The 27,491-nt window shown below is 39.1% G+C and overlaps 1 protein-coding gene across 1 annotated transcript; it reads left to right on the top strand.

Moving 5' to 3' along the window:
- Positions 1–797: 797 nt before the first annotated feature.
- LYRM7 (LYR motif containing 7) lies at positions 798–25,156 on the top strand. Its single transcript, XM_037050530.1, has 5 exons — positions 798–913; positions 9,957–10,029; positions 11,507–11,577; positions 14,706–14,787; positions 24,203–25,156. Exons 1-5 carry the CDS (start codon positions 896–898, stop codon positions 24,271–24,273), a joined length of 315 nt encoding a protein of 104 aa, XP_036906425.1. The 5' UTR covers positions 798–895; the 3' UTR covers positions 24,274–25,156.
- Positions 25,157–27,491: the final 2,335 nt, after the last annotated feature.

Raw genomic sequence — 27,491 nt, 5'->3', positions numbered from 1 at the left:
ATTGCTAATAAAAAGTCAGTTTTACCTACAAGTTATCTGAAAGGTTGTGCAGGATACAAAAGGCAAACAAAGTTTATGCAGTGGGAACAAGGTTGGGATTTTTCTTGATGCTTACAAGGTCATAAGTTAAAATATATTTAAGTAAATGCTTTGTGATTATTTATGATCTATAAACTATTTCTGACTGCTTGACCAGCAAAGCCAATGAGTAAGGCTGGGAGTTTAAACAGTAAGACTAGGCTTTCAGGTCAGAAACAGGGATTTGTAACCCAGACTTCCATTTACAAGCCCTGAGGTCTTAAGCAAGTAACTCATCTTCACCTTCTAAGGAAATTAAACGAGACAATGTGTGCATAGCACTTTTGGGAGTCACTGTTCCAATCAATGTCAGTCCCCTACAATTGTTATGACTTGGCTCTCACTTATGCAATTCTGCAAGAAGACAGTCGCAACTGGAATGAGTTATAATAAGGGTTCTTAAATGATAAGCCTGAACTCGAAACGGGATAATGAATAGTATGTGTATTGTAGATGCTGAAGCCATCCATTAAATGTCAATCCACTCTCTGCCACCAGGGGTTGCAACAGAAAAACTGGAAGTGATTCTGCCCCTAACTAACATGGCGTCCAGGTGATTTCCGATCTCCTCTAGCCTGTAAGGGACTTGGGCGGCTTCTCGCGGTTTTACCGGACCCAGACGGCTCTGGTTCATCAAACTCCTCTCTATGCTTGTCCGCGGAAGGCGGGGCTACGAAGGGGATGCTGCATGGTGATTGGTTGCGGTGCCTTAGGTGCGTAGTTACGGGAGTTGGCCTGCACACGCCAAATCGGGATTGGTTGCTGGAGGCGGGACGAGTGGACTGCTGGAGAGGTAGCCGCTGCGGTGAAGAGAGACATGGGTCAGGCAGCCAAGGTGACAGGGCATGGGGAGGTGATGGGTGCAATGCCGACCGTGGGTGTTAAGAGCGAAGCCTGATGAATGTTTTCAGGAGTCCTGTAGCTGGCGTTCAGGCCCTCCACGGAGGATATGGCTGTTGCCCTCGACGCATCGGGTGCCTAACCCCGAAGAGTATTCGAGGGTTTGTGCAGGTGCCTAGGAGAGAGGGAGGCACCAGTGCCTTCTTAGTCCACCAAGGTACCTAGTGTGTTCCGTGATGCAAGATTTGAGTTCTGCCCGCATTTCTTCTCCCCACCGAGTATTTGCCTGAGGGACCCATTTCCCATCCTTGGGAAGTAAGTGTAGGAGACGCCAAAGGCAGCCCTGCGCTCCCGTCATCTCAAGAGGTGAAAGGTATAGTAATATAACTGGAAGCTACACGGAAGTCTAGGAACCAAGGAAACCAAGTCCCGGCAAATTCATTACCAAAAGTAACAGCGACACAGAACAGAGACCTGAATGCTTTGGATGAGCTTGGGAAGCGATAGCCCTGCCGGGGTCACATTCCTGTGCTCCTGGTCTGAAATCCGTTTGTCATCAAGCTGATGCATGTTCCTGGTCGATGCATAATTCTCAGAGACGAGCCATTCTTAATCTTAAATATCAGCATGGCTGGTTGGGATCTGTCCCTGTCACTGGCTCAAACACAGGCATGGAGAGGGGGGCCTGCTAGAATATAGTGAGGAAGATCAATGCTATTGTCAGTAACAGGGAGCCGCTAAGCAGTGCCTCGTGTACTGCTGAACCTGCTCTCAGCACGTTGTAACATATGTCACAGCACCAAGACAGGCAGATTTGTAAAGGATTATTCTTTCAAAAAACTTCCTGAGTGGCCATAATAGCTATTAGTAATACCTAACAGCCAACATTTAGCCTATACTTTCTAAGCATAGCGGATGCAACAATAAACAGGCCATCTTTGCCTTCATACAGAAGTCTAGCTGGTCAGGAGATTTTTAACAATTACCTAATTAGAATTGTAAGTGCTTTGAGTTGAAAATACAGTGTATTTGTGTGCATATAATTGGGGTTTAACCAATCCAGAGGGATGAAAAAAATAGCCCTAATAAAAGTTAAAGTTAGGTTATGACCTCAGGTTTAGAAACTAGCTTAGAGAAGGGAGAAAAAGACTATTCCAGAAAGAGGAATTAGCATATGGAGAGTCTTTGGAATGGGAAGTTGCTTGGAAAACTTGAATACAAACGAAAGGATTTGTTCCAAAAAAGCATTTTAGCCAGGCCTACAATGTATGGAAGATACCAATGCTAAGCATGGAGGACACAAAGGTAACCAGGAAGCCTTTGAGGAAGTATGGCACAAGTAGGCAATTAACATACAGCATAGTGAGTGCCCAGTGTTGGGGATATACTCAGAGGAGCACATAACCCTGGCTTAGAAGGAAGGGCTAATGACTGTCTTCAGTGAAGCCTAGTACAGAAATTATACCATACACCCTTAAAATTAACTCATTATTCAAAAAAACTTGAGGCAAAAAGTCTGAGTAACTTGTCCAAGCTTACAATAAGTGCCAAAGTCCGATTCAAAACTGATCTGACTGAAGAGTACATTCTCTATATACACTGCCTGAATGTGTCCAATCAATGTAAGAAAATGGGGACAAGAAGATGATCTATCACCTAGTTTTCTACTTTTGAATAAAAGTATATTAACTCCAAGGTGATATTAGCTCTGATAATTCCAGGGTAGTAATGATAACCTCATCTTAATGTGATTATATCTGCAAAGACCTTATTTGCAGCTAAGGTCACAATTTCAGGTACTGGAGATTAGGACTTCACCATGTCTTGGGAGGACATAAGTCAAACTATAACAATGTGGATATACGATATTCTATTTACTTATTCATGAGTTTATGAACATTTGGGTTGTTTATACTTTTTGACTCTACTACAAATAATACTACTATGGGCATTTGTGTGTAAGTTTTTGTGTGAGTGCATGTTTTTTTAATATATTTTATTAATTATGCCATTATAGTTGTCCCATTTCCCCCCTTCATTCCCCTCTCCCCTGCACACCCCCTCCCCCCCACATTCCCCCACTTTAGTTCATGTCCTTGTGTTATAAGTTCTTTAGCTTTTACATTTCCCACATTACTCTTGCCCTCCCCTGTCTATTTTCTCCCCACCTTCTCCCCCCTTTTCCTCCTCCCACTCCTCTGTTGCTAACCCTCCATGTGATCTCCATTTCTGTGGCTCCACTCCTGATCTAGCTGTCCTCTTAGTTTGCTTTCGTTTTAGGTGTGGTTGTTAGTAACTGTGAATTTACTGTCCTTTCACTGCTCATATTTTTATCTTCTTTTTCTTAGATAAGTCCCTTTAACATTTCATATAATAAGGGCTTGGTGATGATGAACTCCTTGAATTTGACCTTATCTGAGAAGCACTTTATCTGCCCTTCCATTCTAAATGAAAGCTTTGCTGGATAGAGTGATCTTGGATGTAGGTCCTTGCCTTTCATGACTTGGAATACTTCTTTCCAGCCCTTTCTTGCCTGTAAGGTCTCTTTTGAGAAATCACCTGACAGTCTGATGGGAACTCCTTTGTAGGTGACTGTCCCCTTATCTCTTGCTGCTTCTAGAATTCTCTCCTTCATTTTAATCTTGGCTAATGTAATTATGATGTGTCTTGGTGTGTTCCTTCTTGGGTCCAACTTCTTTGGGACTCTCTGAGCTTCCTGGATTTCCTGGAAGTCAATTTCCTTTGCCAGACTGGGGAAGTTCTCCTTTATTATTTGTTCAAATAAATTTTCCACTTGTGGCTGTTCCTTTTCCCCTTCTGGTACCCCTATAATTCAGATGTTGGAATGTTTAAAGGTGTCCTGGAGGTTCCTAAGCCTCTCCTCATTTTTTTGAATTCTTGTTTCTTCCTTCTTTTCTGTTTGGTTGTTTCTTTCTTCCTTCTGGTCCACTCCCTTGATTTGAGTCCCAGTTTCCTTTCCATCACTATTGGTTTCCTGTGCATTTCCCTTCCTTTCAATCAGTTTAGACTTCATATGTTCCTCTAATTTGTGGCTAAAAATCAACCAATTCTGTGAGCATCCTGATCACCAGTATTTTGAACTGCATCTGAGAGGCTGGCTATTTCTTGCTCACTTAGAATTATAGGCTCTGGGGCTTTGATTTGTTCTTCTGCTTGAGCCATGAGTTTTCGGTCAGGTCTCACCCGTTAGGTATAAGGGGCAGAGCCTTAGGTGTTCACCAGGGTGGGGGCAACTCACGTCACTGGGTTGTGATGCTGTATGTGGGGGCAGGGTCAGAGAGGGAGCAATGGTGTTTGTTCGGCGCTCTCTTGGATTTCGGACCCCTCTGCTGCTTCCCATAAGCAAATTGTGCCCTTCTGGTGCTGGTTCCCGGGTGGGTGGGCTAGTGTACATTCTAGGACCCTGTGGGTCTCTCCAACGAACTTTCCTGTGAGGCTAGGAGTCTCTCCTGGCACCTCAGCCCCCACAAGTTTTTCCAGTCAGTGCTTTTAGGCTTTATTTTCTGGCTCTGGGGACCTGGGTTGCTCAGTCTGTCTCACTTCCCGTTTTCACCTGGTTTATCTGCACGAATGTGTGACTGTGGTCAGCCAACTGCCTTGCGTGCCCTGCTCATTTCCTCTCTGAACCTGGGGCCTGCTAGCCCCTCACTGCCTACACGCCCCAGTCTACCAACCACCGCTTTTTCCTGCCAGGACCCTCTCCACCAGCTGCTGACTTCTCCCCCTTACCAGTCTAAATGAATGGTTCATTGTCTGACTTCCATACAGTTCAGTTTTCTGTCTGTTCTGGTTGTGTTTTTGATTCTAAATCTTTGTTGTCCTTAAATTTGGTTGGGCGAGGAGGCACAGTGTTTCCACCTATGCCTCCATCTTGACCAGAAGTCCTGAATACATGTTTTCATTTGTCTTGGGTATATATACCTAGGCATGGAATTGCTGGGTCACATGATAACTGTTTAACTTTTTGAGCAACTGCTAAACTGTTTTCTGAAGCAGCTGCACCATTTTCCATTCCTGCCAACAATGTATATGTTCCAGTATTTCCACATCTTCACTAACATTTGTTTTTTAGTATCTTTTTGACTATAGCCCTCCTAGGAGAATATCACTGAGATTTAAATTTGTATTACCCCCAATGGCAAATTATATTGAGAGTGTTTTTATGGCCTTAATAACCATTTATCTCTCTTCTTTGGAGAAATGTCTATTCAAATCCTTGGCAAAAAAAAAAAAGAGCGAAAGAGAGAGAGAAAGGGAAATTAAGAAAAGCAAATAAAAATCAAATCCATTGCCTATTAATTTTTTATTATTGAGTTGTAAAAGTTCTTTTTTTAACTTTATTTTTATTGTTAACACTATTACAGAGATCTCCATTTTCCTTCCCTTTCCTCCTCTCACCTCAACTCAGCCCCTGCCCCCCCCTTTCCTCTGGCCATCACTACACTGTTGTTAGTGTCTGTGGGTTATGCATGTGTGTTCTCTGCCTAATCCCTTCACTTCCTTTCATCCAGCCCCTTCCCCTCCCCTTGGACAGCTGTCAGTTTGTCAGTCCCCTTGGATAGCTTTCCCCTGTTTCTGTTTTGTTCATTAGATTCCACATATAAGTGAGATCATATGGTATTTGTTTTTCTCTGACTGGCTTATTTCACTTAGTATAAAAATCTCCAGGTCAATCCATGCTACTGCAAAAGGTAAGATTTCCTTCTTTTTTTAAGGAGCCCTGGTGTGGCAGATTCTGAGGATCTCTCTCTAAATATTTCCCAGGAGATATTGCAACAAAGCAAAATTTTGAAAGTTATCAGAAAGAATTCAGTCAAAAATGCTTAGAACTCTTTACTAAACTGGCAGAAGATAAAGAGAACTACAAAAATTGTTATGAGAAATTCTCTGTAAATATTAGGCCTGGAATACATGAAGACTCAAAATCAGGAGAAGCTTTCAGAACTGTTAAAATACTACGATTTTCTTCTGGTGATAAAATGGTTTCCCTAAAAGATTATTACACATGAAGGAAGGAGAACCAGAAACACATCTTTTATGTCACAGGTGAGACCAAGGACCAGGTAGCTAACTTTGGCCTTCATGGAAGGAACATCTTTGAAAGCATGGCCCAGAAGTTATTTATATGATCAAGCCTATTGATGAGTACTCTGTCCAGCAGCTGAAGGAATTTGAGGGGAAGACCTTAGTGTCAGTTACCAAAGAGGGCTTGGAACTTCCAGCAGATGAAGAAGAGAAAAACCAACAGGAAGAGATAAAAAGAACAGTAAGTTTGAAAACCTCTGGAAAATTACAAAGGACATCTTGGAAGAAAAAGTAGAGAAGGCCATGTTAACCTGATTGGTGACATCCCCATGCTACATTGTCACAAGCACCTGTGGCTGGACAGCAAACGCTGAAGCCCTGAGAAACGACAATGGGTTACATGGCAGCAAAGAAACATCTGGAGACAAACCTAGACCATTGTGTCGTCAAGACCCTAAGGCAGAAGGCAGAGTGTGACAAGAATGACAAGTCAGTAAAGGACCTGGTGAGCCTCCATGAGGCGGCGCTCCTGCTGTCTGGCTTCAGTCTGAAAAATCGCAGAATACACGCCTAAAGAATATACAGAGTGATCAGATTTAGTCTAGGTATTGATGGAGATGACCCCGCTGCTGATGACACTGATGACAGCATGTCTGGTGTAACTAAAGAGATGCCGCCCCTCGAAGGAAGCGGTGACACATCATGCACAGAGGAAAAAGACCAAGCTCACCTGGACGATAACTTGTACATGTGTTCAGTACTTTACCTTTGTTCCCTCTGGTAATATATTTTCAAGGATTTTTCCTTTATTTTAAATTTACATTCTAAAAATCTATATGGCATGACAGTAACTACTCAAAGGAAAAATAAGGTTTCTTTCTACCTCTAAGTGTATGATACTGTGACACTCTAGGCACTAAAGCAGAACTAGTTTTTCTTTTCTAGTTTCATGTTGGCTTCTTTTAACAGAATGAGGTTGTGGTGAGATGTGTGTAATCTAATGTTTGTTAATTTGTGGTCTAAAGTGTTTAGCTATCAAGTGGTTTCCTTCGTAGACCAAATTTTTTGTCACTGAAGTATACTGAGATGTACATGCTTAAAAACAACTTTCATCTTCTAGGATCTACTTTTTAAACCTTCCATCCCCTGCAGTTATCAACTGCATGTATGGCCTCTAGAAATTAGTACGCTAAGCTGAACCAACTTGATGGGAGTGGTTATTCATAGGGCTTGTTTTCCAAAGAAAAGTATTATTTATTTATTTAAAAAATTTGTCTCCATGGTTTTTTTTTTAAGATTTTATTTGTTTATCTTTAGTGGGGAAGGGAAAGAGACGGAGAGAAATATCAATGTATGGTTGCCTCTTGTGGGTCCCCTGCTGGGAACTGGCCTGCAACCCAGGCATGTGCCCTGACTGGGAATCGAACCGAGATCCTTTGGTTCACAGGCCCGCACTCAATCCCACTGAGCTACACCAGCCAGGGCCAAAGAAAAGTATTATTTAAAGTAGCAAAATCATAAGCCAACCTAGGCATGTTGTAAAGCTATTCAAAAGTAACTGAGAGCAAGTTTTGTGAATGGAAATGTAGTGCTCAAGTCACATTCTGCTTTAAAAAGATTGTGACAAATACAGATGAATTAAAAAGGAATAAAAGAAATAGCGTTACATAAATACCAGTAGGTGTCTACTTCCTTCTACATACTCCTAATTCCTACTCCCCAAAGATAAGAACTTTTAAATGTTTTAGCTATTGCTTGTGATATTTACCTCTATGTTTCAAAATATGCTTAAAGTGCTATTAATTTATTTTCTCTTTGGAGATATAATTTGTTGACTTTTAACCATGGAGGTTGAGTACTAAGCTTCCTCTTATACCTTATTCATCTCAATATACAAGTTTTGGCTAATCAGTTTTGTCTCTGGTATAATTTGACTGTATAAAACCCACACCTGATCTTTCTAATATAAATATAATTACATTGCTTTAATTTATAATTCTTCATTTTTCTTGAAATTAATAACTGATTTGTTTTTATCATTAGTTAAAATGATAAAATAAATATATTTATATTTATTTTATATAAATATAAAATTAAAATGATAAAATGATATATATTCCATATATATTCCCAAACTCTAAACAAAACTAAAGTCTACCAGTTTTATACTTTCCCTAATAACATCTTTTCTGGAACAGTGGAGGCTTTTCCTGTAGTCTAGACTAGTTGCTTTTTTGGCTGGTTGCACAAATGCTGACCTGTATTTGTCCTTCACCGTCATTGTGCCTCTCTGGTGTTGGGTCACGTGTCTTCCCGATTCCCATGCCTTTTTCTTCTGTGGTTCATCCCTTGCTTTGGTGCAGCGCATTCAGTGGAACCCATGTAGTGTTCCAAGAAAAGGTATATGGCATATAAGAGAATGTGCATTTCTGAAAATGGCTGCTTGCCCGTGTATGGTAGGGGATCATTTGGCTTGTATGGTTCTAAGCTGGACACTTTCTTTTCAAAACTTGCAGATGTTACACTGTTGTCATCCCACAGTGATGCTATTTAGAAGTCAGGTGCCATTCTGACTCTACCATTTGTACATGAACTGTTTTCTCTCTCAGATTTTTCTTTTTATTAGCATTGTGCTGAACTCATGATGAGATGTGGTGTGGATTTTGTGTTGGGCACTTGGTGGAGCCCTTTCAATCTAGTAACTCATGTAGCACTTGTGCGCTTTTCTCGATGTATCCCCCTTTTAATTTCTGTGTTCTCTGTTCCCTGTTGTTGGAGCCATCTAGACCACTCCCTTAATTTTCTTATCTGTTCCCTCCTCAATTTCTCTCTCAATTTTTACTCTACTTTCTGGGCAGTTTTACTCTACTTAATCTTTGTTCTCACGCATTGAGTATCCAAGAGCTTTTGGGAGTTTTATGAATGTTCCTTTTTAATTTAACTTTGTAATTGTGGTTATTCCATGTTTGCAATAATTTACAAGTTAATTGTAGTTATTTGTTTTTTGTTTGGTTTTGTTTTATTTTTATGTTTTCTGCTCCTCATTTCCTGTTTCTGTTTTGGTGTCTGCCTTTGAGGTGATAGGCTTTCTAACATTTCAAATAGTGCCTAGCACACAGGATATTCTCAGGCAATGTTGATAGTCTATGTGGTAAACTGACTGCAGGAAGGGGGAGAAGGGTGACAGATTTCTGTAAGTTCTCTGAGAAAGAGTCGGGGAGCATCTGATCTGAAATGGTTTGGGGGTATGGTGAATGTACCAAAAAATTAGACATCCTAACATTTCCACGCGAAGAGTGAGGTATATTTAAAGTTGACCTTGAGATTTTGGGCTTGGGAAATTCTGTGTTTTCCATAACTGACATTGAGAAGACAGGAGGAAAGTACTGGGGGAGTAATATTGAGGACCTTTTTGGATTTGAGAGTGTGGGGTAGCCTCAGCCACTGTCTGCCTCTTCCCAAAGTGGCAGGCTCTCTTCTCTCCATTTTTTAGCACAGTTGTAGAATACTACAAAATCTCAGCATTTTATTTATTTTTGGGGAAATCACAATTGAACTTGCCTAAATTACCTGAAATGTCTTCCTTCTGGACTCTCTTAAGATCTAATAAGATCATGCCTGTGTCTACATGTGTCTCACTTTAAGAACAGATGGAGGCCTCACCATGTTAAGAAAAATGATAACAATACATACCAGACCGGTAAAGTTGTTTACCTTAGCAGACTGGTTTGGGCAGGGAGATTATTAACTTTTTAATTATCTTTGAATTGTTTCATTTCAAAGAACTTTGTATTATTTCTGTAAATAAAGTTATTTTTTAATTAAAAAATATATAATTAATGGAAAGGTATTTTGACACACCCTGGTTTTCATCAGCTACTTTGAAAAATAGTCTAGGAAACAAACAGAAGAGAAATGCTGTTTAAATCTTGTAATTATGTAAAAGGTGACTTTTTTTTCTTTCGAGGTCTGAGTTCTGTTTTTCTTGATAGGTTTTACAGCTCTTCAAAACATTGCACAGGACCAGGCAACAAGTGTTTAAAAATGATACCAGAGCATTAGAAGGTAAGTTGTTTTTTTTTCCCTTCAGAAGAAGTCCATTCTTCAGTGGCTGCTAACATACTGAGAGACCGTGTGCACAGTCAAGACTCATCTTAGGGAATGCCCTTCACTACCTCTTCTCGAATGTTGTTTTGTGTTGTAAAAATTAGTTCACATTACACTCTTATGAGGAGTATATACTTAAAGAAAATGAAAGTCACTTCTCTATTTTATAATCAGAGTTTCACGCTTTCCAGGACCTGGTACTACCACATTGTCAATACCTTGTGTCATTCTACAAGTGACGGCAGCGATGAACAAGAATACCGGATCTATCCCAAACAATTCCAAATTCAGTATTTCACTATTTTATGTGGTTTCTATCGTATCTGGAAGTCAGAAATGTGGAGCGTAAGCTCTGTGTTGGTCAGGTTCAGTTCCAGTCCTCATAACATTTCTAAACCTCTTTAACCTAGGTCAGGTGTCCCCACTGTCCCCAGGAATTCAAGTTTTTGGAATTCACCAAAAGTAATTTCTTAAATATTAAAGTATATGCCTTATATTGTACTTTGCACAAATTCTTCATTTAATTCCTCTAACAGCCCAGTGATGCAGTTGCCTTTTTAATTTCTATTTTTTCAGATTAGAAACTAAAATGTGGAGGGACTTGCCCTACATTGTGCTCAGTAAAAGCGAGAGCTAGGGTTCAGTCTGTGCAGTGTGACTCCAAAGCCCAGACTCCTAACCAACCGCCTTGCATACTGCAATTACGAAGCACGGGAGGAAGGCTTTATGACTATTCTCCATCAAAAGAGCATACTTTTGTTGTTTTAAATGTTTTTAAGTGAAATAATGATAAGAACAGCTAACGTTGCATATTTACTAGCCACTTTACATGGGTCATTCCGTTAAATGCTTACAGCAATACAGTAAGGCGGTTGAACTGAAACATTGAACATTGTTCAACTGAACATTGAACTGAAATATGCTGCTGTAATGATACCACAGTCTTGATGGTACACAGAACAGCAGTTTTATTTGTCACTCGCTGTACCTGTCAGCCAAGGCTCTGAGGCTGCTATATCTTTATTTTAATTTGTGTATTTATGTGTTGTTTAATGTGCTTATATATATATATATATATTGAGTTTTGCCATCTTAAAATTTTTCATTTAAATTCTTAGATTTATAGGAACAAAACATTGGATTTATTAGAATCTAATAGTATACAAATGAAGTTGGAAGTAAAAAGCAGGAAACAAAAAAGTATTAGAGTGTTGAATGCTTATATTAGGTTTAATTACAAATTGGCCAGCCTTTTGGAAGCTCTCCAAGAGACTTCTTTAATCAGTTTCTTATTAGTCTACTTTGTTTCACATGGGGCAAAACTATTTCCTCTACTACAGAAGTAGCCGTTCATAATGAATCACATGTAAATTATTGGGACCAGTTTTCTAAATTAGTAAAGCAAATAACTGTATGTGTATTTTTCTTTCTGTAGCAGCCAGAATAAAAATAAATGAAGAATTCAAAAATAATAAAAGTGAAGCTTCTCCTAAGAAAATAGAAGAGGTACAGTAATGTTTTCAATTATAATAAAACTCATAAATTTTCTTAGCAACTAGAGGAAAAGATGAAAATAGAAGGGTNCACATGTAAATTATTTTCACTATTAGTATTAATAGTGAAATACTAATTTATTTCTAAATTAGTAAAGCAAATAACTGTATGTGTATTTTTCTTTCTGTAGCAGCCAGAATAAAAATAAATGAAGAATTCAAAAATAATAAAAGTGAAGCTTCTCCTAAGAAAATAGAAGAGGTACAGTAATGTTTTCAATTATAATAAAACTCATAAATTTTCTTAGCAACTAGAGGAAAAGATGAAAATAGAAGGGTTATTTGATATAAAATCCCTGAAAGTCAGAACAACTGTAGATAAACCTTCACTTATTCAGTATGGCTCCCCTCCTCTGGTTCATCTCCTTACATCCATAAGACAGCAGGTTGTGTGGTGAGAAGAACCTGGGTGTTGCCATAGTCCAAACAAGACCTGCTGGATCATCCTGGACACCACAGAGATGCTGCCTTCACTTAAGGCAAGTGACGGAACGTAAGGAGAAGGAGTGAGTGCTGTAGTCACTCAGAACTGCACAGGGAATGTCTCCCCATTGAGCTCAACCGGACAGATTTTTTAGAAAATTCTTATGTTGGCAGTGGAACTAACCAGCCACAGTTTATGACCTACTCTTGGTTTGCCTTCTGTATGTGTGCTTTAGTCACTTGTTCTAGTTGAAGACAGTCTACCGACACTGATCTGTGAATTCCCTAGTACTCCCCATACATATTCATTGAAAAAAATGCACAATGATTTATTTTCTGTATAAAATTATGCTGCGTATGTACATTGTCTCAGTCTTGAACTTCCCAAGTGTTCCCATATCTAACCTTGTATCAAATAGGGGGAAAAGACCCATAGGAAGAAAATGAAAAGTGGACAATTATTTGCAGGAGTAGTTATGATTCCAAGAATTGGTTTGATAATAGGAATGGTACAAATTAGAGAAATTGTTGGATACTTAATAAAATTTCCACATCTTTGGTTTTCAGGCAGGTGCTCAATCCACTGAGCCACACCAGCCAGGGCATAAATTTTCACGTCTTAAAAAATGTTTTATAAATATGCATTTATATTTTAAAAAATGACATTTTTGAAGTAGAAAATATCTATAATAATGAAACTAATGATATAAAATGAGATACCTTAACTATTTCTATCACTATAAGATAAAGAAAAAAGGGAAAGATTTCTCTTTAGCATATGACAGGGCACACAGGGATAGATAATTCTCATTTACACAGAAGTTAAGATGGCATAGACCAGCGCTCCTCAAACTTTTTGTTCTCAAGACCCCTTTATATTCTTAAAAATTGAGGACCATAAGAAGTGCTGTTTTTATGTCATACCTATCAATATTTACCATATTAGAATTTAAAACTGAGAAATTTAAAACAAATATACTGATTAAATCATTTAAAACAAGCTTATTTCATGTTAACAAATATTCATGAAAAATAAGTATATTTCAAAATAATTTAGTTAGAAGAGTGACATGCTTTACATTTTTGCAGATCTCTTTCATGTCTGGCTTAGAAGTCAGCTAAATTTTATCTGCTTCTTCATTCAATATGCTTTTTAGGTTGAAGTATTTGAACAAAATTGAGCCTCACCAGCTAAGTAGTTGGAAAGGTGTAGGAGTATATAATAGTCTTTTCAAATAATGGTGAATATTCTTCGATACTATATGCCAACAAGTGATAGGTTTCCTTAAAGATTAGTTGTAGTGTGAAACTCCGTTCCCGTTACACCTACTGGATATGTAGACCAGTGGATATATGTGGCGGTTGGAGGGGATGCTGCGTGATTTAAACACACCACCTCCTGTTCCTCTGGGCTCCCCTAATCCCGTGTTCCTTGTCTGACCTTGTTCCCGGCCCTAGACCTAGGACTCCACTCAGCTTACACGCCTCCCGTGGGTGAGGAGATCCTTTCTTTTTCCCCCTCTCTGCCCTGCTAACCCCCGTTCTCAGGTCTGTCGAGGTGGGCGGCTTTGCTGTCCTACGGCCTTCTCCGTGTCGATGATGGCAGCTCCCTCCCTTTGATGCGCAGACCAAAAGCCTCGGTGCGCTCTTTCCTGTCTGCGTCCCTTCTCTCCCACGCTGAATCTGGCAGCGGATCCTATCGGTTTAACCTTCGGAACACACCCAGAGTTGGACCACTTCTCATCCTCCCCACCGTCCCTCACTGCATTGTTTCCACAGCCTCCCACCGGTTCTCCCTTCTTTTGCTCTAACGTCCTACAGGCTGTTCTCGGTACTTTTAAAGGCAGAGCGAGCCTCTTAAAAAAAGGTGTTCTCTCTCTCTCCTCTGCTCACAACCCTCATGATACCTTGTCCCATCCAGAGCAGAATCTAAAGTCCATAATCTACCATGACCTGTGAGACTGTATTATCAGGCCCCTGTTAACTTCCTGCCTCACTTCACTCGTTTTCAAGAGAAAGTCTCAGAAATACCCAAGTCTGAATAATCACATTTTGCCTGCCTGTCTGGTTTATTCAAGTACAAAAGGTGTTTGCCAGAGAAAGCTCTACTTCTCACAACTCAAACGGTGCAGAAGGCTCTAGTATTATGAAAATAATTTTGACATCATGGGTCCCTTGAAAGGGTCTCAAAGTCCCTCCAGGTGTCCACATCATTGAGAATTTCTGTTCTAGTCCAGTTCTTCATTTTGCAAATGAGGTCTGAAACTCAAGAGTAGTTGTTAACCCAAGGCCGTACAGTTAGAGACAGAACCAGAGTTGGAATCCAGGTATTATGACTCCTAATACAGCATCCTAACATCACTCAGAACACTCAGAACATCCAACTCTGTACAAGAGGTATTCACGTACCCCGCCAAACAAAACTGTTTTAAACACACTGTAAAATATGTATACAAAAAAACCATTCTATATCTGTTTTGGAAAAGTTAAAAGTATACACCTATCTGAGCTTTCTGTACACTTGGAATGGTTAGAAAAAGTTAAAGGCAGTAGTACCTAAAAAAGAGCAAACCTGTAGTTTTCAAAACTAGTATATTCATTTGAACCATTGAAAAAACATTTGAAGGATTTATTGTTTGTGTTTGGTTTTCTTAACAGCTAATAAAAATAGGTTCCGATGTGGAATTGTTACTCAGAACATCTGTTATACAAGGTATTCACACAGATCACGATACACTGAGTAAGTAGAGTAAAAGAAAACTGTTTTCTGATTGCAGTGTGTTTTAAAATATTGAGCAGTTAACGGTGCTTTTAATGCTCATCAGTAAAACAGCTTGGTGGAGCCCTTTCAATGTTTTAAAATATTGCCAGATAGTGTGGTATATGTATATTGTATACATTTGTAAGGCAATCATTTAAAAATGCTGAATTATGAAACTTTGTTTTGTCATATTTTTTTTTCTTTTTTAACTTTTAAATCTCAACTACTGGTTATATTTATAAAACTATAGTTACAGAGACAGTATGGCTATTTTTATTATATTTATTTGAGGTTATTAATATTTCTAGTATCGTTTGTCACCTACCTAAACTAAGTCTATTTCTTTACTTTTTATTCTGTGACTAGAATTAATTTGATTCATAAAGATTGGGATTATAGAAAATAAAAATAGAGTAGAGGACCCTTCACTGTACCGCAAGACTCCCAGTGGGGCTTCGGCAGAATCTCATTTCACATTATATTTTGTTTTTATTCCCTAAAGTTTCTTTGAAGACAACAATAGCAGCAAAAAGATGACATTGACCATTTTGAAAGGCTCTTTTTCCCTTTAAAATAAATGAAGTATAACATGCAAACAGAAAAGTGTCCAGTTTGTAATTGTGTAACCCAGTGAATTTTCATAAAGTGAAATTTTCATGTAACCAACGTCTAGGTCAAGCTGTGTGACGTAATGCTGCCTCGTCCCTGCCCCGTGCCCCTCCTGGCCCCGTGTCCCTGCACACACTCCCTCCCCACAAGTGTAACCACTGTCCTGAGTTCTAACACTGCCACTTTTTAACTTAATAAAGTGTTTTAACTTTACATGACTGGCATCATACAGGATTACTGTTTTGTCTGACGTCTTTCTCTCAACATTACATTTGTGAAGATCATCTATATTTGTTGTGCATAGCAACATTTCCCTGAATACTGTTTGAGTATACCAAAGTTCATTCATTCTGCTGTTGTTCATTTGGGTTGTTCCTGGTTTGGGACTATAATAAATAATGATTCTGTGAATATTCTTCTATGTGACTTTTGGTTTCAAAAATATATGTACACGTACATGTATATCTACATACACATATATGTATATAATGCATTTTCTTGGGTATACGTATAAAGCAGTGAATTTTCCAGGTCAAAGGGATTGTGTGTTTATTGGGCTTTCAGTAGATAACTGCCAGCCAGTTCTCCAAATGGCTATACGAGTTCTCACTCCCATCAGTGGTGTCTGAGGGCTCCGGTTGCTTTGTATCCCCACCAACACTCGGTGCTGCGTGTCTCTTTAATTGTAGTCTTTTTGGTGGTTGTCTAATGGTGTCACATTGTGACTTTAATTTGCATTTCTCTAGTAACTAATGAAGTATTAGTATTTTTAGATTGTCCTATTTCTGTCAAAAATGCTGTCAAGATTTTGGTAGGGGTTGTGTTGAATTTATAGCTTGCTTTGGATAGTATTGACCTTTTAACAATATTAATTCTTGCATTCCATGAGCACTGACTACCTTTTAATTCATTTGTATCATCTTCAGTTTCTTTTATCAATCTCTTAAAGCTTTCAGCATACCAGCCTTTCACCTTAAATTTATTCCTAGGTATTTTATTCTTTTTGATGAAGTTGTAAATGAGATTATTGTCTTAATTTCTCTAATTGGTTATTATTAGTGTGTAGCAACACAATTGATTTTTGTATGTAGATTTTTTTACCCTGTAACTTTATTGAATTCGTTTGTTACTTCTAACAGTTTTTTGGTGGAATCTTTAGAGCTTTCTACGAATGATGTCATGTCATCTACAAATAGAGACAGTTTTACTTCTCCTGTCCTGATTTGGGTGCCTTTTAGTTCTTTTTCTTTCCTAATTGCCCTGGCTAGGAGTCCCAGTACTATGTTGAATAGAAGCGGGAAGAATGAGTATCTCGTCTTGTTTCTGGTCTTCACAGAAAAGCTTTCATTTTCTCGCCATTGAGGATCATGTTAGCTTGGGCTTGTCATATGTGGCCTTTATTATGTCGAGGTACATTTCTTTTATACCCACTTTGTTGAGAGTTTTTATCATGAATGGATTTAAATTTTGTCCAGTGTTCTTTCTGTATCATTGAGTTGATCCTATGATTTTTATCCTTCATTTTGTTAATGTGGGTGTATCACATTGATTGATTTGTGGATGTTGAACCATCTTTGAATCCCTGGAATAAATCTTACTTGATTATGGTGTATGTTTCTTCTAGTGTATTGTTGCATTCAGTTTGCTAATATTTTGTTGAGGATATTTTGCATCTATGGTCATCAGGGATATTAGCTTATAATTTGTTAAAATACATTTTCTGCATTTATTTATTTTTTACAACACAATTAAAAACACTTTTTAAAATTCTATGACAGTTGTCCCCACTTTCCCCCATTGCTGTCCCCTGCCCCACCCCCCACAGTCAGTCCCCGCCCTGTTGTCCATGTCCACAGGTCATTTCTACCTGTTCCTTGTAGTTTTCTTTCATAGCAGTGTACGTGCCTAGTTTTGGTATCAGGACAACACTGGCCACACGAAATGAGTTTGGAAGTGTTCCTTCAGGTTTATTTTATTTATTTATTTATTTATTTATTTATTAGAAATCTTGACCCAAATTTTGATTTGGGACCATAATTGAGTTTAAGCCTGTTTCATTTTAAGAAATTACTTTTTAACTTTACTTTTTAAAGTGCAGTTTATGTTCAGTATTATTTCCTACTAGTTGCAGGTGTGCAGCGTAGTGGTTAGACAATCACAGACTCCGCAAAGCGGTCTCCCAGTGTTTCAAGTACCCACCTGGCCCCATGCATCGTTATTACAACCTTATTGACTCTATTCCCTGTGCTGCGCTTTACATCCTGTGACTGTTTTGTAACTACCAATTTGCACTTAATCCCTTCACCTTTTTCACCCAGTCCCCTGACCCCCTTCTTCTGTAGCAAACATCAGTCTGTTCACTGTATTCATGAGGAGTCTCTTTCTATTTTGCTTGTTCATTTATTTCATTCTTTATATTTCACAGTTAGTGAAATCATATGGTGTTTGTCTTTCTCTGAATGACTTATTTCACTTAGCATAATACCCTGTAGGTCCATCCATGCTTTCTCAAATGGTAAGTTTTTTTTCTTTTCTATGGCCAAGTAAGAAATTACTTTTTAAGAATACATTTAATATGGCCATAGTAGATAAGTTTTTCAGGGGCTTAAAGTATAGGAAATAAACCATGATCTTAGTGTAGTGCTTTATCAAGATCTGGCAACTTAATAAACTAATATTGTTATGGTACTTTGATATATAATATATAGAGCAGAGTCAAGGGTTTTATAATCTATAAAACAAACTTACAGTGAAAAATAATATATTGCATGTAAATTTAACTAATATATTTGGCCTAATTAAAGTGTTAGCAATCAATGAATGCAGAAAAATTCAATTATAGGGTAGCTTTTGATTCCAAAGATTACCTAATAAGGTGAATTTTATAAAGGGATTGAGCCCTGGCTGGTGTAGCTCAGCGGGATTGAGTGCGGGCCTGCGAACCATACAATTGCAGTTCGATTCCCAGTCAGGGCACATGCCTGGGTTGCAGACTAGTTCCCAGCAGGGGACCCATGTGAGGCAACCATACATTGATATTTCTCTCCCTCTCTCCTTGCCTTCCCTTCTAAAGATAAATGCATTTTAAGAAAATAAATAAATAAATAAAGGGATGGAGTAGTGAAATTTGACAGGCTTTTGGATTGTTTACCACTCTTTGAATGTCCTTGCTTTATTTCCCAAGACAGAATCTAGAAAATTCATTTCCTCAGTTTCCTGTGCAGCTCAAGCGTGGGCAGTGTACAGGTGCAACACACTCACCATGTTCAGAAATGCACTTTGGAAAAGGGGCTTAGCACAGAATCTGTTTTGCTGGCAGGAATAGCATCAGTGGTTGCAGAGTCCAGTGACTGACTCAACGTGGCCCTGGTGTGGTGGCAGGAGCACATGTCCAAAGGAGCCTCTGAAATGTAGCATCTTATGCTCCATGGGGGTAGAAATGGTGGCAGTTTCTTTTGGTGCCCCCAGTCAGCAGCGGTTTTTACCATCACTCCAGTGCCATGGCGTGGCCTTGGACGCTGTGCCTAGAAAGAAGCTCAGCTGCAAGCCTGCCTGATTTGGAAGCTCTTACAACAAGTCCACCTGTTAGACCGAATACCCGTTAATGAATGCCTTCTCTGCATCATCAGCCAGAGTCAGCTTCTGTTACTTTTAAATAAGAACAATAGAAGTGGTGACCACAGGTGGGGTACTGAAAATTGCACAACCTAAAATATGAATGTAGTTGAATTGAAGGCAAGGATCAGGGGATGCGGTATAATTATCATGAGCCTGACCATTACAAGCTTTAAGATGATGGCTCTTGTCATGTAGTGGTGAAATGTAAGGTAGGTGCCTCCCACTGTTTCTTGGAACACAGACCAAGTTCTGGCTGAGATAACTGCAACAGGGGAAATAATCAAAATGTCAGTGTGTGCTGATTATCTCTTCCTGCTTTCAGCAGAACATTGAAAAAGAGGATGAAGGCAGATTAAGCTAGTTGGTCTGCAAAGCAAAGACAGAAGGAAGTACTCCTTTGCCAAGAGAACTCTTCTGTCCACATTCTGAAGTCTGATTGATTGACACTCCTATAATTTATAGGAGTGATTTTCAACTGGTGTGCAGCAAGAATTTTTTAAACATGCAAAACTTGACTATGTAGCCAGGGACACTGAGCTCCTTTCTCTTAGATTGTCAAATAAAAAACTGACAACAGCCAACACAACCGCAGCTGTCCAGTGTGAATGAATCAGAATTATACCTCTATCTTTTGTCAGATTGGCAAAAAATGTATTTTTTGTTGTGCTGCATACTTTTAGAAATTAGTTTATGTGTTCCATGAGATGAAAATCCCTGATTTAGGTAGAGCTTTGCAGGGTTGAAAATGTCAATTGCTCCTGTCCATTAAAACTAACGCCAAAACAAGAAGGGGGCTTCTGAGCTCAAACATGAAATAAGATCGATGCCCCGGGCCCTCTCGTTTCCCACACGAAGATCAGACATAGGACGTGTCTACTAGCTTGAGCCTATAATTTTTCATTGCTTCAAGTGTCCATTAAATTGACTGTGGGAGCAGAGGGCGGGCCGGCAGGAGAAGGGCAAAGAGGGAAAGACTGGGACAACTGTAACAGTAATAAGTATAACAGTAAAAAGAAGGAGAAGGAAGAAGTATCCATTAGCTCTGGCTGGGTAGCCCGGTGGGTTAGAGTGTCGTCCTGAGGTGCCAAGGTTGCAGGCTCAGCCTTTGATCAGGGCCCATACAAGAATCAACCGATGAGTGCATTAATAAGTGGCACAACAGATCTCTCTCTCTCTTTCAAATCAATTTTTAAAATTGATAAAAAAATTTTAAAAAAAGAAGTACCCATTAGTTAAGGGTTAGGGGACATGCAGAATAGAGGCCATTACCAAAGGATGAACATCTTCATGCTTAGAAAGCATGTGTCAACATGTTTGCCTCTGGCTATTTGTACATGACAATGACTGAGAAAAAACATACTTGAAGCTTTTTGAATGAATTGTATTGCCAAGAAATGCCAAGCCTGTCTATTGTCCTTCAACTCTCAAGGCCGGCCTTATGCTGCTGAACGCATGTCAACAGGAAGTGCACTCTGAAAGCTTCAAAGACTCACAAAAGGGCATCGTCCCCAGTATCCCTACCTCCAGAGAAGGAGGGCCCCTAGAGGACAGAGCCAGGACCTGTGAAGGACAGTGGACAAGAGAGGATCTTTGACTCTCCCAGAAAACACACTTAGCAGCTGCCAGCTTGGCTGACTAGAGAATTTATTGCTTTGCTGAAAGTGAGCCCTTGCTTTTTCTGTGCACCAGGATTTAGGATTTGCCATGTGTTTCCCATTCCAGGTTTTTATTGCTGGATCCTAATCTCCACTGTGGGCTAATAGGTAGCTACCTTGTTGCCACAGCTGGGCCTAATGGAAAGGCGAGCACATCAGCCAAAGATCCTTGGTTTGAATCTGGATGAGTGAGACCATAGGTAGTAAATGAATATATTCTACAGATGGGAAGAAGGGCATATGTCAGTGTGTAGCTTTAAAAGGGTGGACTGTTTGTACCTCCCTAGTGTTCATTCTTTTTTACTAACTGAAATATTGTGTTCAAGGTGCAGTGTGCCAAGCAAAAGAAAGTGATTTTGCAGACAATATGACACCTTTCTGGTCATTGTAAGCAGCTGTGTATTAGATATTACTTCCAAGAAGGCTATTGTTTTCCTGTTTAAAGGGCCTAGGCCAACCTGTCACTCTCCTTTTGCACTTTTTCCTTCTCTCTTCCTGTCTGGACTGCAAATGTGATGTGATAGCAACAGTGAAGACAAAAACCACACTCGAAGGGGAACAGAACAGGAAGAGCCTGGGTCCTTAGTGTACCAAGCATCTTCAGTAGCCTGGGACTACCTACTCTGTATTTCTTGATATATGAGAAAATTAAATCTCTTACTAGCTTAAACCGTCATTTGTTGGACTTTTGGTTAATCTGTCTTTTCCACTGGACTGTGAACTCTCTGAAGCTGAAGAGAATTTTTTGAGGCCAAATTCTCATGTAATGTTATTTTAGTTTCAGGTATAGTATATACTGATTAGGTACTTGTATATATTATGGAATGATCACCTCAATAAATCTAGTTTTAGGACCTATTCAAAGTTACATTTTTTTCCTTAGGATAAGGACTTCTAAGACCTATTCTCTTAGCATCTTTTAATGTATAACATGTATTGTGGAATATAGTCACCATGTTCTATTGAAGAGACTATTGTATTTACCTCTGTACCTTCATTTATTCGTGTAGTGTCCAGCATAAAATAAGCACATGTATGTTTGGCGAGTGAAACAATGTACTGCCTTTGTTAATAAGTTAAAACCTAAACTATAATCTGGTGCAAACTCCAAAGATTTGGTAAAGTAGTTGAGATTTAAACAGTGGTTAAATAATGCTTATTTAACTGGTTTTTATTGTAGTAAACCAGATTTACCATCTGGATAATAAGAGCATTATTTTTAGTCATATGAGTTATTTTTAAAGTGAGAATTTCTAATTTTCCTCTAAATTGAATTCCTTTTAGTGATGTCTTTTTTTTTTTTAACATTTTATTTATTTATCATTTAGAGAGGAAGGGAAGGAGAGGAAAGAAACATCAATGTATGGTTGCCTCTCGTGGGTTCCCTGCCGGGAACTGGCCTGCAACCCAGGCATGTGCCCTGACTGGGAATCGAACCATGATCATGTGGTTCGCAGGCCTGTGCTCAATCCACTGAGCTACACCAGCCAGGGCTAGTGATGTCTTTTAAAAAATGTTTTTGAAATGATTCAAATTTATAGAAAAGATGCAAGAAAAGTTGAAGGCTATGGGAATTTCCTTTGCCTGGATTCCACAAAGGCTGGCATTTCACCACATTTGCTTCACCCTCCTTTCTCATTTTTTTTCTTAACTTTCTTAAAAGATTTTTTTCTGAACTTTCTTCTTTTTTTTTTTTAAGATTTTGCTTATTTGTTTTTGGAGAGGGGAAGGGAGTTGGGAAGAGAGGGAGAGAAACATCAGTATGGTTGCCTCTCACTTGGCACCCCCTACTGAGGACCTGGCCTGCAACCCAGACATGAGCTGTGACTGGGAATGGAACCTGTGACCCTTTGATTCACAGGCTGGCACTCAGGCCACTAAGCCACACCAGCCATGGCCTGCACTTTCTTGAGGATAATGCCTCTTTTCCTGCTAAGGCTCATTAAAAAAAAAAAAAATCATGATAGCTCACTTGGATTTAGAAGTGGAGAAATACTTTAGGGTATCTTTCTAAAAAATACTTCAGTGCAATAGTATGAAAACACTTTCCGAGTAGTATAAACTCATTTTCACCAGGGCCACATCAGCCACATGGTTGCCTTCAAAGGGCAGAATGTAATTTTAGGACTGTGTAAATGTAACTACTCCTTAACTAGGGACTAAGAGCTTGGCAGTGACACCAGGTAGAAACAAGGTGCCGGGCCGGATAAAACAAGGTGGAGGGCTGGGTTCAGCCCACCGGCCTTGTGTTTCCCACCTGGGCTTCAGTGTGCGCTTCCTAAGTCAAGGACTCTTTTTCTTTTTTTTAAGATTTTTATTTATTTATTCATCTTCAGACTAGGGGAAGGGAGAGCAAAAGAGGGAGAGAAACATCAGTGTGTGGTTGCCTCTCATGTGTCCCTTCCTGGGAACATGGCCTGCAACCCAGGCATGTGCCCTGACTGGGAATCGAACCAGCGACCCTCTGCTTTGCAGTCTGGTGCTCAGTCCACTGAGCCACACCAGCCAGGGCAGACTTTTTAAAAAATGTAACCACAATGTACCTATCAAAATCAAGATATTAACATGGACACAGTTCAGTTATTCAGATCTTTCCATTCATCCTAACTGCATTTTATAGCAGCAGGAAAGAGAGCCTTCCTCTGGTCCACCACCCAACTGAGAACCGCACGAGTGGCGTGTCAGCATTATGTTTTTCCATCCTTCTCAGTCTGGAGGAAGGAGTTCCTCAGTCTTTCTTCATCTTTCATGATCACAATGTTTTTGAAGAGTTTAGGGAAGTTAGTTCATAGAATGTGGTATGAACATTTTTTGAACTTGACAATTCATCTGACTTCAGCTTTTTTTGGAGTTAAAAAGGAGAAATCATGTATCTTTTCAAAATTTTGTATCTTAAGAGCTTTATCTCAATTGATTCCAGCACACATCTTAGCTAGAAATCAGTATTTGTTGTTGTTCGCGTTTCTCAGTGGGGCACCAGTAGCATTATGACCAGGAGAGTTCCTCGCAGCGTGAGACGTTCCCGCACATCCCTGGCTCCAGCCCCTGACTTCCAGTAGCCTTCTTCACTTGGTGTGACCACTCAAAGCACTCCCAGTTGAGAACCACAGTTCTGTGGAATTTGGAACCTTTAAATTAAGAAAGCAGTCTTGCTTTTTGTAGTAAATAGTATGAAAACAGTTTCCAATTAATGGTTTTAATTATCAGTATACTGTAATCAGGTGGTCAATAATGTGCTTTAGCTGAATTCTGTTTAGTTATTTGATTAGTTATAGTTAATAATTAAGTGGCAAAGGGTTAAGTTGATCATACATGTTTTTATATAATCTGAAGTGAGAATCCTACTGTCTACATTTAAAATCAAAAGACTCTATCCTAGGAGTTAACAGAAACAAAATATCTCCGGAAGATTTTCCTAAAAGTCCATATTTTACTGTAAATTTTAGGGCAAATGAGTGTATTTACTTTTAATTTTAATGATGTTAATTATTCACTTTTTGTTTTTCTTTCAGAGCTGGTCCCTAGGAAAGACCTTCTCATAGATAATGTGCCGTTTTGTGATGCACCAACTCAGAAGCCATGAGTTTCCTAGGATAAAATCAAGTCTTTAACCTTTAGTCTTTAATCTTTAGTCTTTAATTTTAAAATATACAACTGCAACAAAAGTCCTGGATATGCAGATACTCTGAACTGGCATACTGAAAATAATGAATTAAAGTTTTATAATTGAATTTCACTTTAGAAGGACGTTGCTAAAAACCGCAGGCCATAGCTAAGTATTTCTAAAGAACATTAGATAACACATTTCATTTTTATTGAAAATCAAACTTTATAAAGTGAAATAAATGCTTGGGGAGGTAACTTTTCTCTGACTTTGATGAGTCTTCCCATAACTGAGAATGCAGTGTTTTGACAAGTTGATGGGTTTCCCTCCCATGTGAAATGAAACTATTAAATTTAAATTATTAGATTAAATTGACTGTTGGTCCCAAGCACATTCAATTGGTTAGAATATCACAGTGTGTGCCAGCTCTCCGAAGAAGGTCGCCTTTGTTTCCCGAAGCACTGAAATGATTTTTGTGACTAGTAAATAATACAGTTTCTTTGTAGAGATAGAAAGTATCTCTTTGTTCCTGTGAGGACAACTTTTTCATCAGTCTTCTGACGATAGATAATAAAACACCAAAACCACTAGGATTGCTGTGGAATACAGAAACCTCAATTTTCAAAAGAAATAGTGGCCCTTGGTCAAATGATATGATACAGCCTTAGTAGAGTTAGCTGTACTTAGACCACAGCTAGACTCTGTTGTCAAAATGTAACATATGGCTGCATCCTCTTCATTTTAATCAATAAAACTTAAATGGCTTCTTCCATATGTCCCAATCCTGAAGAGATTGGCAGTATTACAACATCCCGGCATCCTACCATCTAATGGTAGGAACTATAAAATTGTATTTAATATTCTTCTTGTTTCTCCATTATGTGTATCTTTACCACTCAGTTTTTTCCTCAGTGAACAGTGTGTTTTCTCCCATTCTCGAATCAGCGCTCACATTCAGTAATGACAACACAGGGTTTTTAGGGGTTTTCTATGGGGTTTTTTTTGAAGATTTTATTTATTTATTTTTAGAGAGAGGGGAAGGGAGGAAGACAGGGAGAGAATATAAATGTGTGGTTGCCTCTCGCACGCCCCCCCACTGGGGACCTGGCCCACAACCCAGGCATGTGCCCTGACTGGGAATCAAACTGATGACCCTTTGGTTTGCAGGCTGGTACTCAAACCACTAAGCTACACCAGCCAGGGCAGGGTTTTCAGCTTTTACCAGAATCTCAATGCTTTGTTTTTTGGCAAAACATATTGGTATATCCATACTGGATATCAAATTTCATACTTAATAATAGGAGATCAAAACATTATCAGAATTATTTAGATGTAGTACACTTAATATTAAACCAGACACTACCCTTAATGCTTCCTAATACTATTGAACCAATTAGTTAGTAGTCTATGAAATGGATTATACATGTCAAAAGATTTTATATATAACTTTTCATCTCCCATGTATATTTCTTATTATGTATGTGGAAAGTATACCTACATAAAAATTAAATGTGTATGCATTTCTCTATTCTAATGCTGTATTGGTTATCTGTGATGCAAATGTTTTCTTCTAATATATGACTTGTCTTTTAACTCTGTATGATAAACATGTATTATGGGAGTTTATTTTAATGTATCCATTTTTAAAAATCTTTTAAAATTAATTTTGCTTTTGTATTTTTTTAATATTTTATTTACTTATTTTTAGAGAGAGGGGATGGGAAGGAGAAAGAGAGGGAGAGAAACATCAACGTGTGGTTGCCTCTCATGTGTCCCCTACTGGGGAACTGGCCTGCAACCCAGGCATGTGCCCTGACTGGGAATCGAACCAGCAACACTTTGTTCCACAGGCCCGAGCTCAATCCACTGAGCTTCAACAGCCAGGGCTGCTTTTGTATTTTTTAAGAAATTCTTTCCTACTCCCAAGTCATAAAAATGTTTTAATACATTTTCCTTTGAACACTGAAGTTTTGCTTTTTATGTTCCAGTTTTTATACTATCTAGAATTTATTTTTGTTTTTGCAATGAGGAAGGAATCTACATCTTTTTTTATGGCAAAACACTTGGCCTCAGCATCATTTTATCAAATAACCCATCATTCTCCTGATTACATATAAAGCAGTTTTGATGATATACCAAGTTACAATTGAGTTGACTCTTGAACACAGGTTCAAACAGCACAAGTCCACTTATACGTGATTTTTTTTTCAGTAATTAACCTGTAGAGTTTCTTTTTAAGTTTTTTAAAAATTTATTTTTTTAAATTAGAGAAACATCAATTTGTTATTCTACTTACTTACACATTCATTTGTTTCATTCTTGTATGTACCCTGACCAGGGATCACACCTACAACCTTGGCGTATCAGGACCTTATATCCAACTGAGCTACCTGTCTAGGGCCGGTACCTGCAGAGTCGTTGATACCTGGTTGGTTGGGAATTTATGGATGTGGAGGGCTGACTGTATGCGTTGATCTGTGCCATTTTATACAGGGGGCTTAAGCATTGGTGGATTTTGGTATCTGTGGGGGTGGGACCTAGAACAGTCCCTTGCAGATACCAAGGGACAAGTTAAGTTTTTGAAGAGTCAGAAATTACACATGGACTCTCGACTGCACAGGGGTTGACACCCCCTCGCCACTATGTTCACTGTTCAGGTTTGTTGGAATTAGCCTAACCCTCTCAGCTAGTGGAGGACTCTGCTCCCGCAGGATTCCTCTCCTCTGCCAAACGTTTTCACCTCTTTCCACTAGATTGTTTTCAACAGCATTCAACATTCTGAAAGATTTCCCATCTTAAAAAAAACAAACTTACTTGAAACCCCTCCTGCCCTCAGGCGTTAGCACCATTTCTCCGCTCTTTGCTCCCAGGGGCCTCCACCCCTCTTCCCACTCTCTCTCCTACAGACTTCAATGGAGATTCTCCGAAGCCCTTCTTGTCCCAGGTAGGGTTAACTAGCCCTTCGACTTGTGAAGTGCAGAGGTCAGTTCGCAGAGCCCTTACTTTATTCATTCTCAGTAGCAGTTGGCATAAGCGAGCATTCCTTCTCTTTCAAATGGAGATCTAGACACTGATAGATTATTGTAAGCCGACACAAGTAGGGTGCAGCCATGAACCAAAGTAACAAAAGTGTCCGCTGCATCTTCTGTCTGTCACTCTAGATCCACTCTCAATCCTTGACCCTGTTCTCAGCCTTC

The sequence above is a fragment of the Sturnira hondurensis genome, unplaced genomic scaffold, assembly GCF_014824575.4.
Source record: "Sturnira hondurensis isolate 20B ecotype Veracruz unplaced genomic scaffold, ASM1482457v3 Scaffold0006805, whole genome shotgun sequence".
NCBI lineage: Eukaryota > Metazoa > Chordata > Mammalia > Chiroptera > Phyllostomidae > Sturnira > Sturnira hondurensis.
Note: the sequence above shows the minus strand (reverse complement) of the source record. Positions and strands in the feature narration are given on the sequence as shown.

Coding starts and splice junctions, on each gene's coding strand:
- LYRM7 (XM_037050530.1), top strand. Junction 10,030..11,506: donor TGATACCAGAGCATTAGAAG/GTAAGTTGTTTT, acceptor TTCTTTCTGTAG/CAGCCAGAATAAAAATAAAT. Junction 14,788..24,202: donor CACAGATCACGATACACTGA/GTAAGTAGAGTA, acceptor TTTTTCTTTCAG/AGCTGGTCCCTAGGAAAGAC.